The sequence below is a fragment of the Anarrhichthys ocellatus genome, unplaced genomic scaffold, assembly GCF_004355925.1.
Source record: "Anarrhichthys ocellatus isolate YVR2014 unplaced genomic scaffold, GSC_Weel_1.0 scaffold25, whole genome shotgun sequence".
NCBI lineage: Eukaryota > Metazoa > Chordata > Actinopteri > Perciformes > Anarhichadidae > Anarrhichthys > Anarrhichthys ocellatus.
In genome coordinates, this window is record NW_022280055.1 from 660,087 (window position 1) to 678,917 (window position 18,831).

The 18,831-nt window shown below is 42.2% G+C and overlaps 1 protein-coding gene across 14 annotated transcripts in view; it reads right to left on the minus strand.

Annotated features, from left to right (window-relative positions):
* gphnb (gephyrin b) overlaps nt 1–18,831 on the minus strand; it is an 81,927-nt gene that overhangs the window by 33,804 nt on the left and 29,292 nt on the right. For all 14 annotated transcript variants that reach the window (XM_031861779.1, XM_031861790.1, XM_031861783.1 and 11 more), the window contains exons 3-8: nt 15,682–15,739; nt 15,502–15,594; nt 11,116–11,210; nt 10,614–10,680; nt 6,029–6,301; nt 3,926–4,060 (exon numbers count right to left, since the gene is read on the minus strand). In XM_031861779.1, coding sequence (XP_031717639.1) covers nt 3,926–4,060; nt 6,029–6,301; nt 10,614–10,680; nt 11,116–11,210; nt 15,502–15,594; nt 15,682–15,739 — 721 coding nt within the window. The remainder of the gene's footprint in view (nt 1–3,925; nt 4,061–6,028; nt 6,302–10,613; nt 10,681–11,115; nt 11,211–15,501; nt 15,595–15,681; nt 15,740–18,831) is intronic.

The window sequence follows — 18,831 nt, forward strand, 5'->3', positions numbered from 1 at the left end:
TGTGTGTGTGTGTATTCCCAGTTGTTACTCTGTAGACAGATAGGATTGGACATCAGTTCTTACAGGGTTTATGCTTAATTGCGAAACCTAATAGAAGCTACAGAGCTCCTTTGACACACACACACACACACACATACACGTTCACATACAGCATTTTCACAAATGCATATGGTCAAAATTCAGTCACATCATCATAGACTACATGCACATTCAAAAGTGAAAACACACAGACACACATGGTCTCGTAGCTTGGCAAATGCTACTTGAGCTGAAGTGCTGATGCACTCCCCCGTGTGTGTATTTACGCGTGTTCCCATCCTCGCTCGTGCTTTGCTCCGTGAGCCGTGGTGTCGGCCCTGCTCGTGTGGGAACCACAGCAGCCACTCTGGCGGTGACAAGATTAAGACCTACTCGTACCTTCATACGCAGCGCTGCCAACAAGACCGAGCTAAGAAATCAAACACAGCTACACAGTGGCACATGAAATGCATCAGTGAACAGAGCCATTCTGGCTCTGGCTCCGGGGACATTGTGTACATACTGTCGACAGCCGCTTGCAACGTGGGAATTTCAAAGAACATATGGCAGCTTGTCGCTGGGAAACAGCCTGTGACAGAATCTAAATAAGCTAAGAGCTATACGTAGAGAAGTCATTAACTGTCTGTTATCTGCCACGCACAAAGACACACATGTCCACACACGCAAGTCACACAGAAACGCTTACTAATGTGGTTGGCAAGTGATTGTGACAAGCTAGCGATGCTCAAACTGGGTCATTGACAAAGAAAGGCTTCAGTGGAGAAGACAGGTGAGTGTATTTGTATTTTGGGGCAAGGTCAGGGGGCCGGGACTCCCTCACTGCATCAGTGGAGCCAGTAGCTGCACTGGGACAGCAGCAACTGCAGCAGCAGCTGCAGCAGCAATAAAGCTCCCCTACCGTCCAATTGTTTACATCTCTACACTCTGAAGCTCTGCTGCGGTCAAAAACACCTTGTCTGAGACTCTCTCACCATGATCAGTCTCACAAGCTGTGATCAGCACACAGTGTAAAGGAAACGTGGCATAGGTTTTGGTCAACAACATGGGGCAGGACAAGTGCTGGTAAATTTGAAAAAAAACGAAACAAAAACAATGTTACATATATTACATATATTTCCGTTAATCCTGAATAAAACACTGGCAAATCCAGGATCATGGACTCAAGATCGAGCACCAAACTGGAACACAATGTTGTCAATAAGATATAATGGCGTAATGAATAATCACATCGTGTAACTCTATTGTTCTGTACTCTATTGCACTGTTTCTAACTGCATACTTTGGAGTACTGCAGGGAGTATGACAGATTTCTAAAAACCTGGCTGAAAAAACATTTCAAAGGAGGATCATTACAGAACCGCTGCTCTATCGTACAAGGATTTTCAATCAAACCTCTGCAGGTTTAAGTCTCATAAAAGCTCTGGCTTGAGCCCGGAAAGTCAAAAACTCAGCTGTCTCATTACTTGCTGCTCAGTTCTCCACATCCTGACCGGTTGTTTTTACATAATGGCTGAACTGCATATTTAAACATTTCCAGCATTCTTTTAAAAATGTGTTGCCCAGGTTAAGCCGGCTCTCCGGCGCTGCCCTCTCGTCGCGCCGCTCTACGAACACCGAGCAGAGACAGAGACAGAGACAGAGACAGAGACAGAGAGAGACAGAGAGAGATCTCTCCCGTGTCTCATGACCTGCCTATGCACCCGCCCTCCTTCCTCCACCAACATCCCATCCCACTGTTCCCATGGCAACCTTCTCATCTGTTCCCATAGCACCTGCCTGCTGTCCGGGAGACACATGGAGACGTGACACTGACAGATGAGGTGAAAGAGAGAGAGAAACAGGAGACAGAGAGAGAGACAGAGAGAGAGAGAGAGAGAGAGAGAGAGAGAGAGAGAGAGAGAGAGAGAGAGAGAGAGTTGACACCATTCGGGATTTTAAAAACCTGCAGGAGAGATCGGTGAAAACGTAGAAGGACACTCGGACATTTCATATTGCAAGTTGATGCTTTTTGCATCAATAATTGTGTCACTTAAACAGAAAACAAGTTAGAACTCTTCAATGTAATAAACTGGCACCATTGGCCCCCAACTAACCTGAGAGCCGTCAACATGTGGTGCATATGGGCTACAAAATGAGCTCTAAAAAGAGGCAAACACGTTGAGAAAATGTTAAAGTATCCCATTAAAGCGGGGACAGACAAAGCAGACTGAGGGGGATGTAGTTAAAAAAAGAATTGCAATATGTTGAATTAAACCTGGGGAATAATTCTGTAGGCAAATGCATCCAAGCATGAGAACCACAACCTGCTGTCTCCATAAACACAAATACACACACTCGCACACAAACAACAGGGGCTTCACATATAAGATGTATTGAAACAGACACAAAACATACACTTTGCGAAGTTGAGAAACTGGAAGAGAACACCAGTCAAGACTGTGTGTGTGTGTGTGTGATGTTTGAATGTGGAAGCAGCTACTGCAGGAAACTATCGTTTGTTTTATTTGAACCTGAATTTAAATGAACATAGACATAAATACAAATGAAAAACACATTTGAACCATGCAAAATGCAATAAACAATAAAGTTGAGGGAAAGAAAGAGAAGTAGTACAATCTCCCTCCCCCCAAAATAACTGAAATGAAATAATGAATCACAATCAGAAATCTTTGTCATTAGTAAAAAAAAGTGATTCCACCAGAAACAATACTGTATTTGTTTGTACACAAAATAGCAAACTGTATAGCTACAGTAACCAGTTTGTGGAGGTAAACGCAGTTGAGCTGTGGGAGACAAAAAGAAGGGCTGAGCAGACAGGAAAATGGGCTAAGGCAGGCTTTGTGTGTGTGTGTATGAGCGTATGTAGTTAGAGGTGTATGTTCTCTCACTCATATCCTGGGGGAAAACCTGTTGAAGTTTTAAATTAAGGACTTTTGGTGAGCACTTTTTCAAGGCCAGGTTTAGATTTAGGATTTGGGTTTAAGGTTAAATATATAATTGGGATCAGATTAAGGGTTTGTGTGGGGATTTAATCTGCACATTACAACACAGTAAAATGCATACACAGGGCTTTAAAGAGCTACCTGCATTTTAAGCTTCAAAGTTCATTAATCTCACAACCTATCAGATTGATCTTGCTGCCAGGTTTAGTACTGATTCAGGGTGATGAAACGTGACGTTCATCAGGGGAAAAGGGTGAGACACTACAGGCAAAAACATTTGTTCATGCATGGTCAATTTTGAGAATTGGGGCTATTTTGCGGCAATAACATCGTCTTCTTTCAGACTAGTGGAAACAAAACATCCAAAATACACATTTTTTGTTTATTCATTTGTCTATTTGCACCTGTATTAATGGCTAATTAGCATTAGATAATTCCTAGTTTCCATATTTAACATACAATTTCAGAAAATTTGTTATGCAGAAAGAGAACAATCTTAATGTAAGTAAGTTTCATGGTGATATATATTAGTTAAATGCTCTACCGTATTCACTTGTGATATTAATTTAGAATGAATAGCTGAATAGCTGAGTTGAGTGAATGAGTTACAAAAAAATAAACACAAATTTGGAACCTGGCTTTTTCAAATAATCAGATTTTCTGTTCTGGAGAATTATGCAAGTTAGTGCACGTTTAAAAAGATGGTGCGCCATTTGCATATTTAAACAAAACAGATCAGAACACTTGAAAAAATGAATGTTTTAATCAGTTGGGGAAGTTACATGGTGATATCTATTAGTTCAATTGTTAACCTTATTCTCCTGATGTCTCTCCTTAATTTGCCAACGTTGAGTCCTCTCAAGGATTTAAGGACAAACCAGATCAATTTGTGTTTGTCTAAATGTATGTTTGTGCGTGAGTGTGTTGACTGCACGTGTACTCACTTTGGGTGTGGGACAGGAAGCGGTCGAGAGGCGGGACGTGGCCTGGGCGCGGGGCGACTCCGAGGGCGTGGTACTGAGAGAGGCCGTGTCCCTGGGTAACACCTGCACACCCCGCGAGATAATGGAGTCTGGGATCTGAGATCACACACACAAGCGTATGCAGACACACGTGCATGTAAACACCACACACCAAAGACCCATAGAGGCAGCACACATACACATACTGATATTGAAGATCCAGGAAGACACACACACATATATATATATTATATATATATAGATGCTACAAGCCTATTTACAGACACAAAAAACAGCCGAGATGACACATAATTCAACATCTCTAATGTGTAATCATATGTCAAACTTAAACGACCACGCCTACTCACAGGGTTGATGAAGATGAAAGACAAATGACGTCAAAAATGTGACATGATGATGACAAATAATGAGATATCGGGGGGCGGAGTCTTACCAACATCCTTCTGTGACTGGACAATGAAGTGGGATGTTACCCTGACAACAGAGCCACAAAGCAGGGTCCAGGCTGCAGACAGGGCAGGATAGGATGATGGGTATGGAGAGATACTTGATGTTGCATGTAAGTGCACAGAGTAGACACACACCACACATACACACACACTCACACACACACACACACACGCACACACACGCAAACACACACGCAAACACACACGCAAACACACACTCACACACAGATGTATGTGGAGACACACAGTCATGATATATGATACACAGAGATACATGACAAACTTATGTTAAGGAACAGATTGACTCTTTTTCAACTCAAGAGGTTCTAACCTTGATGTAGCTCACTTTTTAATAACAGTAAACTCACAGTGTGGTCAGATGTGTCCTCATAATGATGAAAATAATCAGAAAGAATATTTTACGTTGGGTTTATTGACTTTACTTTTACATCGCTTCTGGCAAAGACGAAGCCGGGACAAATAAATAAAGTCAATAAAACCTGAAAGAAGGCTTGCAATCCCACAAGTCCACACATCTGGACCACATGCTGTACATGTATGTCCAACTAGGCCAGTCTCATGTCAAACGCTTCTGCAAATGCAGCTTTTGTTTTCCAGATTTTGGAAGCTATAACAGCCATATAACATTGGGAAAGAGACGTATATAAATAAGCAAATTCTTTTTTTCAAGTAAATCAACTTCCTAGTCAAACACTCAAAGCCCTCATTTAAATCATTAGGTCCTTAAAGTTTTAAAATGCACAAATAGCCAAATCCAAATATTTTCCTGTTCATGTGAATGAGACAGAAGCTGGACCGAGAGCTGGGAGGCGGGGTTAAGCATTTTATTAGGGTATGGGTTGAAAAACAGTAAATCTATCATCTAAAGGTGCTACCTGTAGCATTTTTGTCATCGATGTGTTATGTCCACAGTGATTGTGTACCTTTGGTATAATAAAGAGCACTCTGTAATTATCACTTTCTAATTTAAGTGCTATCAAACATCCAATCCACAGTACAGTAATTCCTGTTAAAATGTATCTGCCATAGATCAAAACAACAACAGGTCTTTGTATTTTGTATGTTGAGTAAATGTTTCACGTAAACATGAAAGAAAAATAATCAATTACAAAATATCAAACCCTTAGAGTCCCTTTTGATTACTGTAAACAAATATCCTTCAGCTTGCCCTGTGTATTGTTCCGTGTCAGTCGGACACATTGTAAAAATTGCACTATCCCTTTAAGACTACATTTACTACAAAAACCACCGTTGCCTGTCAAAGATGTTGGTAGTCTGCCATCAACCTTCCCTGTGTTTCCTTTGCCTTTACTGAAGAAACTAACTTCTTGCTTGTTTGTAGACCAGCTTTCTCAGGAGATCTAAACTCCTATTTAGATGCTGTACTGTACATAATGTTTATAGTAATGACAGTCTTGCCTTTAAATCATTTCGGTAAAGACTTATTGATGTTAAAATGCTACCTGCAGCACATTGCTTGTATGAATGACATGTATGAACGTGTATAGATGACCGTTTGAAATGGATGTAGTCAGATGAAAACTGCAACAGCAAACCCCTCCCCCCTCTCCTCTCCTCTCCTCCGCCCTGGTACCTTGGCGGCGATGGATGCGGCGGTGATTTGGGAGGAGGAGCTGTCCTCGGTGGACGCCACACCGCTGTCCTTCTTCTCCTCGTCCTCCTCCTCGCACTGCACGCCCTTGTCCTCAGTGTGGCAGCAGGGCGAACTGTTGAGTGGCGGCGAGAGGGGCGGTGGTGGCGACGGCAGGTCCTCCAGCTCGTCCGCCGCCTCCTTTACCTTCACCACTGCGTCCCGCAGGAGGTCGATGGCGTGCGGCAGCGCCGGCAGGATGAACTGGAAGCATTCCTGGAAGTGTAGGACAGAGCAAAGGACAGAGACGTGCAAGAGAAAGAAAATATCAGTGACAGGGATTTGTTGTCTTGAGTCGATATTTAAATAATGGCAGTCTCAAACAATAGCAGCCAGAATGAACAAAATGTAGTTAAGGTATTTGAGATCTACAGTACACTGCTATAACCAGTTATACTGTTATCTACTCAGTCCTATGTGACAAATACAGTGTGTGACCCTGCTTGAGGCAGTAGAATCACAAGCAGAGATTTCCTCTTCAGCCTCAGCAGATCACAGCGCCTCCTTCTGGCCACATCTATAATAGCTTGAGCTCGTTCCTTCCTCCCTCTATCTCCTTTCCCCTCTCCAGTGCCTCTCTGGGTGTCAGTGTGCCTGTGGGCTCCTCGCCAAAGCTAAATGCTCCATTCTCCTCACTCCCAAGACAAGAGCTAATCTGTGAAATTATTTATCTTCCTGTGTATTTTAAGCATTGAGAAGATACATTATTAATCGCCCCCACGCTTTACAGTATCTACGCCGGCTGCAAACTGGCATTCTGGGCAACCTCTCCACTTCACGTCCCATTTTATGTGTGCATATCACAGGCTGGATTAAACATGACAGTGTTAACCTTGATTTGACTGAATTTAAAATCACATAGATCCACACTGGGATGCATGCATGCCTAGAATAGCATCCTCCACCACTGTTCATGAAAAATACAAAATAAAAAAAGAGAGCAGTGAGACTCCTTGGATTGGGAGATGAAAGAGATTGAATGGGTTACCACGAACCCGCCAGCCCTGCTGTGTAGCCGCGAGCTAACCTCTCCACCCATACCCCCCCCCGCCTTCACTCACACACACCTCCCAAACCCCACAGTAGACTGTTTATGCCTCTTGCTGGGGTATTAGAAGCCCACATCTGAACATTTTGGAAGACGGGGAAAGGAGAGTTGGGCTGAAGTGGGGAAGGATTGGGCAAAAGAAGGAGTGAGGATAGTGTCAAGAGCCTGGAGACATTCCTCCTCTCCCCCTTTTGTGCTTTCATTCCGTGCCGGGAATTTTTTTAGGTACGTCAGGAGTGTTTTTTTTTTTTCCTCTGCTCTTATTCTCTGTTTTGTCCTGGAGGAGAGTAACTGTCAAGAACACTAAAGAGCAGAATCCCTGGATATACTGCCAGCGGATGAGAAACACAAACGAGAGTGAAGGATGGAGGATGAGGGGAAGGCACTGCTGTTTTGAGAGAGGAGGAGGGGGGGGGGGGGGGGGGGGGGGTGGGGTGGGGAGGGGGGGGGGGGGGGGGGGGGAGGTTGCAGGAGATGACGAGAGAGTATGACAGACAGAGAGAGAAAGGGAAAGAGTGAGTGAGACAGGGAGGACGAGATCTCGAGATATAAAAAGAGACAGAGTTGGAGAGACAGAGATTCGGTAAGAGAGAGCAAAAAAGAAACCGCAACAAAAAGAGAGTTCGATGTAAATAAAAAGTAAAGAAGAGAGAGTGAGGAAAGCAGAGCAATTAAGAAAGAAATGGCCACTTGTGGGGACGTGCTTCAATTTCTAAACCACAAAAGTTGCAACAAACGCAACTTAAACTAGTGCAAAAGTCAGGGCCCCCGAATTTTAAGGACCGTTTTTATATTGTCAATATGGACCAGTTAATAATAGACTATGGGATAGGAGGGCAGAAAAAATCTGTTTCTGCCACACAAAGTCCTGTTTACTTCAGCCACAAGTCCCTCTAAACATTGCGCTTTCATTGAAATTCACTGCAAAATGATTTACTTCTTCAATCCTGTAAACAGTCTTCATATAAAACAAAGACAAAGGGGTTGTATTCAGTTGAATCAGGGACATATGGGGCTGGAAATACACATTGCTTTGTTTTATGGGTTAACAAGTGTAACGGGTTGAGAACCTGGACGACTTCCTTTTTATTAAGAATCAGTATCCTGTTGTGCTTGTGACTGGGGGTAAGTACCTGACAAATGGTGTAACACAGTGATCATATCTCACAGGGTAAATTTGCAATCAGTTCTGTGTTTCCCCCCCCCCATTAGACAGAAATGTCATCACAGTGGGTATAAATGTCTTCCCCACAGGTAAATATCATCACTGCAGGTGGAAGCATCATCACCAAAAGTTAAAATGTTTGGTGATGAAGTCATCATCACATGAGGAAATGTAATCAAAACAAGGAGTGCAGGTAACAAATGCATTAGTGCAGGTATATATGTCATAAGCACAGGAAGACACATCATTGTTGCAGGTGGGAATGAATGTCATTCCTGTGGGTGGAACTGTAGACACCAGCTGGCAGCAACATTACAGCTGCAGGTCCTCATGTGACGTCCAAGAATAGAAACGTCACGGGAGGAAGTCTTTCTTTCCTATCTTTCATCAAAGGTAAAAGTGAGCATGTTTCATAGACTGCAACACTAATACTTTTATTTAACCAACATCTTAATTTCATTTGGATAACATTAAACTGCAGTTTGACCAATTCTAACCCTTTTTAATATCTGTTATCTTTTTGCTATGAAGACAAATTCAAAATGCTTTCAAGGTACACATCAGGGTTATCTCAGATTGGACTTTTCAAATCTTAAACAGAATATCTGTGTTATGAAGTTGGGGTGTGGAGTTTGAAAGATGTGGGCATTTACCTGGCGGGGGAGGTTTAACAAAATGCAATACTGAGTAGCATTATGGGAAATGTAGGATCCAGTATTTGCAAAGCTAAACAACTAAACGTCAGAATATCTCTTCTTCTACTGCTTCGACTTGACTATTCATTTTCGATCTTTCTCTTGTTTCCGATGTGCGTTTTCATTTAAAAACAATTTCTTAATAAACAAGGATTCATGTATACATGAAAGCACGAATAGAACACTCAAAGCTTCCATTCAAAGTCATGATGTTTATAGATCAGACATGCAGACCGCCACCTCTGAGGCTACAAATAATCCTCACTGAAATCATCGACAAAAGGTGAAAACTAAGATAACATCACAATATGGACAAAATGCAAACAACCAGGACATGTACAATACACAAAAGTGTGATTGAATTGTTCACTATCTGACAGCATATGAGAAAGACTTTATCTGCAGTGTAAATTAGGCCAAAGAGGCAAAACATGCTGACACTCTGACGCAAGGCCCTTCGTCTGGCTGGTTCAGCTGGACTTCACCGGTATCTTTATGACAGGAGATCATCGTAATAAAAGCCTGCAGTGGGGCGGCTTGTGCCGTTAACTTTAACTGGGGGTTGATGAGGGAGACACTAATATGGCAGCAGATGGGGGAGAGGTGGCGTAATTGATTAAAAGAAATACTAAAATCGATCAGGAGAAGCGGGCGCGTAACGAGACAGAGACAGATGCGCAGGTCAGCACAGCAGAGAGGGAGACAGATGGAGGGGGACACGGAGACAGCAGTGGGTGGACACACACACACACACACACACACACATACAGGTTTACATTACTATACCCAAACATGCTCACACATACGAGAACAAACACACACCCACACATGCACCCTGCAGCTATATCTTTGTCCAGATAGAAATGCATCAAAACACAGAAACTTACAAATGTACCATTAAACAACAAACACAAATATTCTATACTGTAGACATCCGGCACACGCTCAGATCCATACACACATATTACACATGCTGCTTACATAAACACACACCGATAATGACTGCATGTAGATTCATTTATGCATCACAAACAATCTGCAAGTGAGAGTCTAAAGCGAAGTTGACCTTCGCATAAGGAGTCACACTAGCAGCACAATGCTAAGCTAATGCCGTCCACACAAACAGGTCATAGCTGCACTAGTTGCAGTACTGACACAGAGCCAAAGGTTTTCTATGTATCCCTCAATTCAATACTTTATCTTGAGGGCATTTTTTTTAACAAAAGGTAAAAGTGTTAAACTGTTAAAGATCCATTTACTGGGATCTGAAACTGTCCCAATACCAAAAAAGGTGGTTTTGTGTTCACTTTCCTTATGGACAGCATGTGGTGCTTTTATCCAAAAGCGCCTTACAATTTACCCCTCATTCACTCACTGATGGCAGCAGGCGACTATGCATATCACTGGCCTAACCATCAGGTGTTTAGTGTCTTGCTCAAGGACACTTTAACGCGGGGACAGAAGTTCTAATCCTCGACCCAAACGTGCAGTTATTTGAATCACAAAAACAAGCACAGCCCCTGATCTGTCAGCAGGTGAATTTGTTTCTTTCGAAGCGTTTGACTAACTACACCTAACGCTATCATCCACTGGAGAAAGGTCATCTCTTGTGTTTCCTACCTGGGAGCCTTTCTTGCTTCCTGGTAAGTTAATGATGAGCGTCTTCCCTCGGATACCACACACAGGTCTGCAACGCACCGGAGAAAGTTCATATGAATACAGAGTAAGAAAGGGATATTTGCCTCTAGCACCACCTTAAAGCTTTGAGTCGGTGTATCCCAGCGTGCTGCACTTCATCACAGGCACTACATTAACTAACTCACCATTTTGTCTTACATTAAAAGGTGGGATGGTCCCCTCTAATGAACACAATGTATATTATTTATCTATAAGACTCTATTGGAATAACTACAAGTAGTAGAACAGTGATTCAAATGTGAAGTCACAACTTTAGCATGTTCTGCATGTTATGTGTGTTGCTGTGGATTTCTGTGTTTGTCTCTGCTTATACAGTATATGTTTAATCCTGTGCACTGTGGCTTAAATTAATAAATTGAAAATTATGTGAAAAACTTAAGTGTGTTTTGGACGTGTGTCGGATGTGAGGGTGTGTGTTTCTGACCTGGAGAGCATGCCTAGTGGTGTGACGTTGAGAGATCCCATCAGCATCGCCAGAGACATCCCTGGAGCCTCGCGCTCTATCACCTCCTTAGTGGCCTGGAGAGGAGAGAGAAAAAGAGGAGGGTCATTAGTGGGAACATAGTCTAACGAAGCACGTGTCCATCTTAAGTATTTTTTAAACAATGTATTCAAAAAGTACTACGTGAATACGATTAATGTAAACCCTATAGTGTAGTAGAGGAAGGCATTTTAATTAAAAATATTGTCGCCGTTCCTCCTCCCCGTAGTGCTGTTCATATGTAATCAAATTTGAAGTACAGGACAGTTTCATATGAAGAGATGGATGTAACCATTTGATGGACAGCAGTTCCTCATGCTTAGAAAAGCTACTGACAAAATGAAATACACTTTCTACAACAACTACTACTCGTACTACTACTGCTACTATTACAGCTACTTTGGATAAAGGGATCATATTAAAATGTACTTTAAGTTCTGATGTCTGATATAACTTGACTATTTCTGATTTAAATGTTTTCGTTGTGACTCTATAAATGTCGATATAAAAACAAGAACAACCGAACATTCGTTATTCCATTGGGTCCAGCGGCATGTTATCAAGCGAATATGGTTAGAGGAGCAATTTGTTTTATCTCTGCTTGCCGTATCTCTGGGTATTCCTGTTATATGGTGAAAAAGACCTTTAACATTTAACGCATTATATATTGATACGTTTCTCCAACTTCACTTTCAACTCAACTTGCATTTTGACCAATTGCCCTTTATGTCATTTGTCAAAAGCATGTGACAGCCAAGGCTGTAATCCAGAGTGATTTAGAGTGACGACAACAATAGAGAAAAACAACAGAACTTACTTGACAACAATTACGACATTACAGGAAATCAACTCTTAAGAGTAATACCGAATTACTCTTAAGAGTAATACCGAATTACTCTTAAGAGTAATGAGACTGTGGCTAAGTGGATAGCAGGGCCGCCTTTCAATCAGAAGGTCGGCGGTTCGATCCCCGGCTCCGGCTCTGCTAATCGATGTGTCCTTGCGCAAGACACTTAACCCCAAAATTGCTCCCGTAGTTGTGCCTACAGTGTAGAAATGTGATAGATTCTGAATTGTAAGTTGCTTTGGATAAAAGCCTCTGCTAAATGACTGTAATGTAATTAAAAAATATTGGTAAGTCTGTAACAGTCTGGCAGATGACCAAGAAATACTGGTAATTGTCACACACTCTTACAACAACCTCCAGAATGCATGTCTTGACTAAAAACACATTGACTGCCCTTCAAATATTGATTTAAAATCCCTCTCGCATGATCCATCTTCTGATGTAGGCCGGAAAATCCTTATCTGACCTGTCTCCTCCCCATCTCCACCCATTAGCAATCAATAGAGGAATATGTATAGGAATATGTCAGCCAGTGCAATAAAAAAGATTAATGTTGAATTCATTGATACTACAGCCTGGGGGTTTATCCCAGCAGCGATATGGTTTCCATGGTGGTGGTGTTGCCAATTTCACCATCTTTGCAGGGGACATGTGAACAGATGCATTTGTTTGTATGTGTGAGCGTGTATACATGTGTCGGACCGCGGTTGATACGGCACGTTCTCGACAGATAAGATAACGGAGAAGATAGTGCCTTCTATTCCAGCTGTGTGTGTTGGGTGCCCTTGAGTTGAATGACACTTCAAACGCACCATTAGCGAGGGAGAGGGGAGAGAAAAGACTTCAAAGAGATGAGGAGCCACTGATGAGCATCGTGGGCTTGGACTCAGGAGAGGGTTGGAGATGGAGAGAGATGAGGAGAGGGGAAAGAGTGTGGGAGGGACGGAGGAGGGGTAAGATAGAAGCAAGAAGGAAGAGAGGGTGAGAGAGGGTAGGGGTGAGGTTTTTGAATGGGAGAAGAGGAAGACAAAATTGTTTGACACAACAGGCATGCATTCAGACAAAGTATAAAAGACAGACTGTATGTTTTGGGTAATATTCTGCTTTTTTGAAAAGAAATCTTAATAATATGTATGATGCAGGTAAGAAAAGGGGGAGTACTTTGAGTGCATGTGATGAATTCTAATACATTTCTTTATTGCATTTTCTCTGCAAGCATGCAACATGAAAGTAGGAACTGCTTTTATTGATCTATTTATTTCGGTGGTTTCATTCACCGTCAGTGATCTGACGCAAAGCATGCATTTTTAGGGAAAGTTCAGTTCAAATGTTTGAGCCCATACGTCTTTCATGCTTCTTGAGCTATGGGCTAATCACCAGGAATCAATGTACTTGAAGAAAGCAATTAATCGAGAATATTAAAGAAAAATGTAACTCAAGGCAAAACAACAAAATATCTGCTGCAAACGTAATGAGCGAACAAGCACAGTCTCATACAATTCTGAGAGAAAATGAGATGGCAGTAATGGAGTAGAATACATAATTACTATGAATTCCTACAAAATCATTAGTACTGAAGTATAGCAGGACGACAAACCAGGCTCCAAGCCATTAAGATGTTGAGATAAAAGGTAACTCAGCTACATTTGCGCTGGTTATGTTCCTGCAAATAGAGTGAAATGGACAAAACCACCACCTATGAAAACCAAATGTGCCCCTGCTGGTTTATATGTAATGATATCCCATCTCACAAATAATGTAAAGAGTAAAGACATCTTACTTCTCTCCTGCTTCCAGCTAAACAGAATACAGTCATATGTGTCTCGTACAGCCTTCAAACACACAGAGACAGACCGAGAGACGTCCTTGTCTCCAGCATACAGGGTTGAATCAGATAGCAGGTATTATCAGTGACTACAGTTTGTACGTGTCTTTCCTCTTCCAGCAAGGCTGCTGCTGTCTACCATGATTGATGAGGACCAATGATAGTGCTCAGAACCACAGCTCATCCCCTGCCAAATTGCTTGTATGTGGGTGTGTGTGTGTCTGTGTGTGTGTGTGTGTGTGAGTGAGGTAGGCTGAGTACATGCAACAGAAGTATAGCACTGCAAATCCCCCCAAAACGGTTTTTAATCAAAGTTCTGTGGTTAACAAGTGTGTGTGACATAAGGAAGAGATGAGAAAGACTAATCGTAGATCCTTACATGTACTGTATATAGAGTAGTATACTGCCTTCATGGTATTGTAGACTGTGTATATTCATGCAAGTATTTGTTTATGAAAGTCTTCACACACTTTAAAACTTTGTATTTTATGAAACAGACATTTCGTTTCAAATCGCGTACTTATTATTTTTTTCTCACTTTTAGTACATACTGCAGCTTCGATTGGGACATACTACTACTTCCTCATAACATTGTACCTTGAACTTTGACCCTCTTGCTCATATATGGATTGTGGGTCGGAATAGCCAGAAAAGCATGCTAGTTTACACACTGCAAATGCGACCGGATGCAGTAGGACATCCGGTTGTTTTTGTCATACTGCGTTTGTCATACTACGTAATGATACATACTAAATACTTTTCTGACACACTAAGTATGGTAGTGTGGGTATTGGAAACCAAAATAATAGATGTGAACATAACTACGTTAAACCAGTTTGTAAAGCCTGCAATGACAATTTATTTGTTTTAAAATAGAAGATGTTAATGTGTCCTAGAGTTTCCCCTTTTACTGAACTGGTGGGGTAGAAACAATGAATATGGCGAGTATATATATGTGAGTTATAGTACAAAACTTGAGGTGATTACAGTTTTAGTACTGAAAGATCCCGACGATCTTATTGGATAAGAACGGTGTACTTAACCTTTATAACCCGAAATATTTAGTTAATCTGATTCCAAGTATAAGATAATTTGTGTCAGTACAATAAAGATTAGGAAACCTGACATTGTGTGTGTAGACCTCCTCTCCCGAAGTTTATTTATTATACTATCACCAGACACCTGACACCCATTATTTAGAATTGCTTGCTACATGATCCCATATCTTTTTCAAAAAAGTGAATCAATAAGGATCTAACTTCTGCCTCTTTATTTCCCATGTGGCCATGGGGCTGATTACACTGTGTTAATCAGTGGCGCAACACATGGGTGTAATCAGCAAAAACGGGCTGAGGTTCTCTGAGTGAAGTAACAGGAGGGATCTAACGCTCAACTGCCTTTTCCTCTGACACATATCAGCAGTATTATCAGTGCACAGTATCATCATAGCTCTATTGCAGTTGTTTATTACTTCCCTACCCTTAACCTCTTACCAAACCATATTTCACCCCAAGTTGTCCTTGTTGATTCTTATGTAACATGTTCCTGGCTGTATTTTAATACAACTCTTAAGCTTCATTATACAATGTACATCCTTATGAAATACTACAAACAATAAGACGCAAATGAATGCCATGCTCGCTGTCAGAAAACCCACCTCTGGTGTGACGTCTCTCGGAGCGAAGCCGGTGCCTCCGGTGGTTAGGATAAGGTTAAGTTCCTTTTCATCGCACCAATCCACCAGTGTCTCCTGTTCACACACACACACACAAAAAATTATTTGTAATTGCGTAACTCATTATTATGGATAAAACGACAGAAAGACAGAGACAGGTACCTTGATTTCGTCTAGCTCATCTGGCACTATCTTGTAGGCCGTGATCATACCCCCCAACCTGAGAAAGGTAAGAAAGACATTAAATTACAGATACAGTTATTAATGTATTAGATACTTTATCAAAATCCGATATTGTCTTGCTACCGTTTCACTGGCAGGTTAAAAAGGTCAGCGAGGGAACTATGGACCTTGTCAGAGGTCAGAGTTTTCTTTAACAAGCAGAAGTGGAGAGCTTAAACTCAGCATGACCAGTTGAAGGAAAGTCTCTTTTGTCCATATCCACTGTCCTGCTGCCATAGGCGGAGTATCCAAGTGGATCGGCGCATTAGGTAACAGTCCTGGGATATTGTGGGCTCACCTCTATATTTCTCAGACTAATACAGCAGGAAACACCCCTCAACAAAAGACCCAAACATGCACCTCGAAATTAAGACTTTAAGGTAACCGTACATCTGTCATTTAAGAGAATGCAGGCTTGTGAAATCATGATGGTGGAGAAAAAAGAGAACAGATGACAAAGACTTAAAGTATGAGAGAGAGAAAGACAGTCGAGTGAAACAGGAAGAGAGAGAGAGACATAGGAATATAACAGCAAGTAAGGAGGAGAGAGAGAGCGAGAACGCCCTTGAACATCCCCTCCTCAAAGGATTTTCCACAGGACGGCCTACTGAAGAGGGAGCTCTGACAAGGACAGAGCAGCAGCTGCTGCGGCTGCTGAACAGCGATCCATGGCGACCTCCTGTGGCCACACCGGGAACGACACCCCAAAAAGAACAACCCCAGGCTCAAGGTGAAGGCTCTGCACAGACACCCCTTATGTAACCCTTTTCTTTTTTGAAGGAGCACTATTTTTGGGAGACTACTGCATCACGTTTCCCCCGCGCGTCAGCCGCTTAAATGACACGAGGCCCTCCCTCAGACAAATACCCAATGAACTCCGTGAACATTAAAGCATCTGCTATTTTTCTGCATTTCTGATGCCTTTATACCACGCACAAACTCTCGCTCCTCACACCCCGAGTTAAAAAAAAAAGACAAAATCCTGCACCCCCGGAAGCATCATTCACCAACTCCATCGGCTCTGCTCAGTTTTCAAACTGTGCAACGGAGCAAGCGAGGGAGACACGCCAAGCAAGCAAGGAAACGCCGGAATACTGCAGCGAGCATGCATGCAGCTTCTCACAAAAGAGGCAGAGAAAAGTCGGAGAGAATCATTTAAGAAGCACTTTTTCATGAAACACTGCACATGCAGGGCTTCTCAGAGCATCCAATAACTTGTGCACCCACACACAACATCTACACACACACACACACTCCCCCTGCTGACATGTGATGGCACGAGTGATTTACTTCTCTTGATGTGCGCTGTGGTTATGTGTGTGATTGTGTTCATGCATGTGCATTTGTCTGTTTATGAGTTTGTGTGTGTGTCTGTGTTACACCTCGGGAGAGTAAAGGAGCTGTCAGGACCAATCACCTCTCCCTCTCCTGGGGTTTTTATGCCTCTCTGTTTCAGCCCAAATGAAAATATGCTCAACACAAATAACTAGGGTTCCTTCCCACCGTTTCCTAGGCAACCCCTCCTGCCTGAAGCCTCTTAGTTGCTGTGTTGTTCATCGTGAGCGTGTGGAGAGTTTGTGTGTGTGTGCCGGTTTGTATTTTGTTTTTTTTTTGTTGTTGTCACTATCGGGGATGCCAATTCTGTGCGACGGCAGCAATATGTTGTTGACTGGACATTTCTGAGTCTGTTGCATGTTCATGAAATATCTTTGAGGCATGATGTAATTTGTGTAGTCATGTGTGCACGTATGCCCATGTCTATAAACCCCAAAATGTATTACAGACACATGGGCATGCACACTTATACAGTGTATAACAGCTGCAGTATATGTGAATGTGTACAGCGTTCTTGTGGATGTATTTGAATAACAAACAATATGTGTGTTTGTGTGTACTGCATTGTATCGCTATGTGTACACTATACACACCACATGCAGTGTGCACACAGTGATGTATACATGTGTGCTATGTATGTGTATGTATAATTCTACATGATGTATGCTAACTAGGTGTGTCAGTTTAAGAGTATATACAGTACATGTGTGTATATACAGCATGTATCACTGTAGGTATACTATATGTGTTTTCTTATGTATGCATATACATGTGTACATATACATTATGGGTTATACAGCAAAGTGTTTCTATATTTAGCCTACTCTCATTCAAGCAAACGAGTTGGACAAAATAATGGGAACACCTGTCAATGTGACACAATACAGTTCATTAGCAGCACAAGCTACAGCCTCCAAAATAACAGTTTAATCAACACCTCTCTAATAATGTCAAATCAATCAGAGCTTTGTAGGCAGAATAGGAATGTAGTTGTAATTTTACAACCATGAAACAAATAGCGAAAGAAAGTTGGGATACCATATGGACCACTTCAACAGAACTGCAACGCTAGACCACTGCTTGGGTCCATGTTTACTTCCTGTCCGTTGATGTCATCCACATACATGGCAACAGGAAATTAACTGCGACGCATTTGGAATTCATTTACAACCGTGATATATGGTCTGCATCTTCCACGGTTCAATTGCAGCTGGGGATCTTTGTTGCATGTGTGTGTGTACATGCATGCAGATACAGTGATGTGTATGTATGCATATATGTGAATAGGTACATGTATGAGTATGTGCATGAATGTGTGTTTCAGCATGACTGGCTTCTTTGCAGATAGAGTGCTTAGCTGTATTTTGGTGGATGTGCTCTGAATTGAGGGAAGCCTATTAGAGGGGAAAGGGCCTGCAACATTTTAATCTCCAACACCCATCTATGTCTCTTTCTACTGCAGGGGGTTACGACATATAAAGCTCTTCCTCAAACTGCAGGCCGGAGGTAGTCAGCCTGGAATAAAGGCTTTTTGCTCGAGGTGTGGACAAATCCTGATGCGGGCGGAGGAAGGAATGGAAGATGGGGGGTGGGGGGGGGGGGAAGAGCACGGCAGTAGTTTTGGCCTGAAAGCCTGGACGCCTTGGCCAAATCTTTCTATGAATAAAAGACGAGCATAGAGAGGAGGATAAAGAGAGAAAGACGGGATGAGAGAGAGAGAGAGAGAGAGAGAGAGAGAGAGAGAGAGAGAGAGAG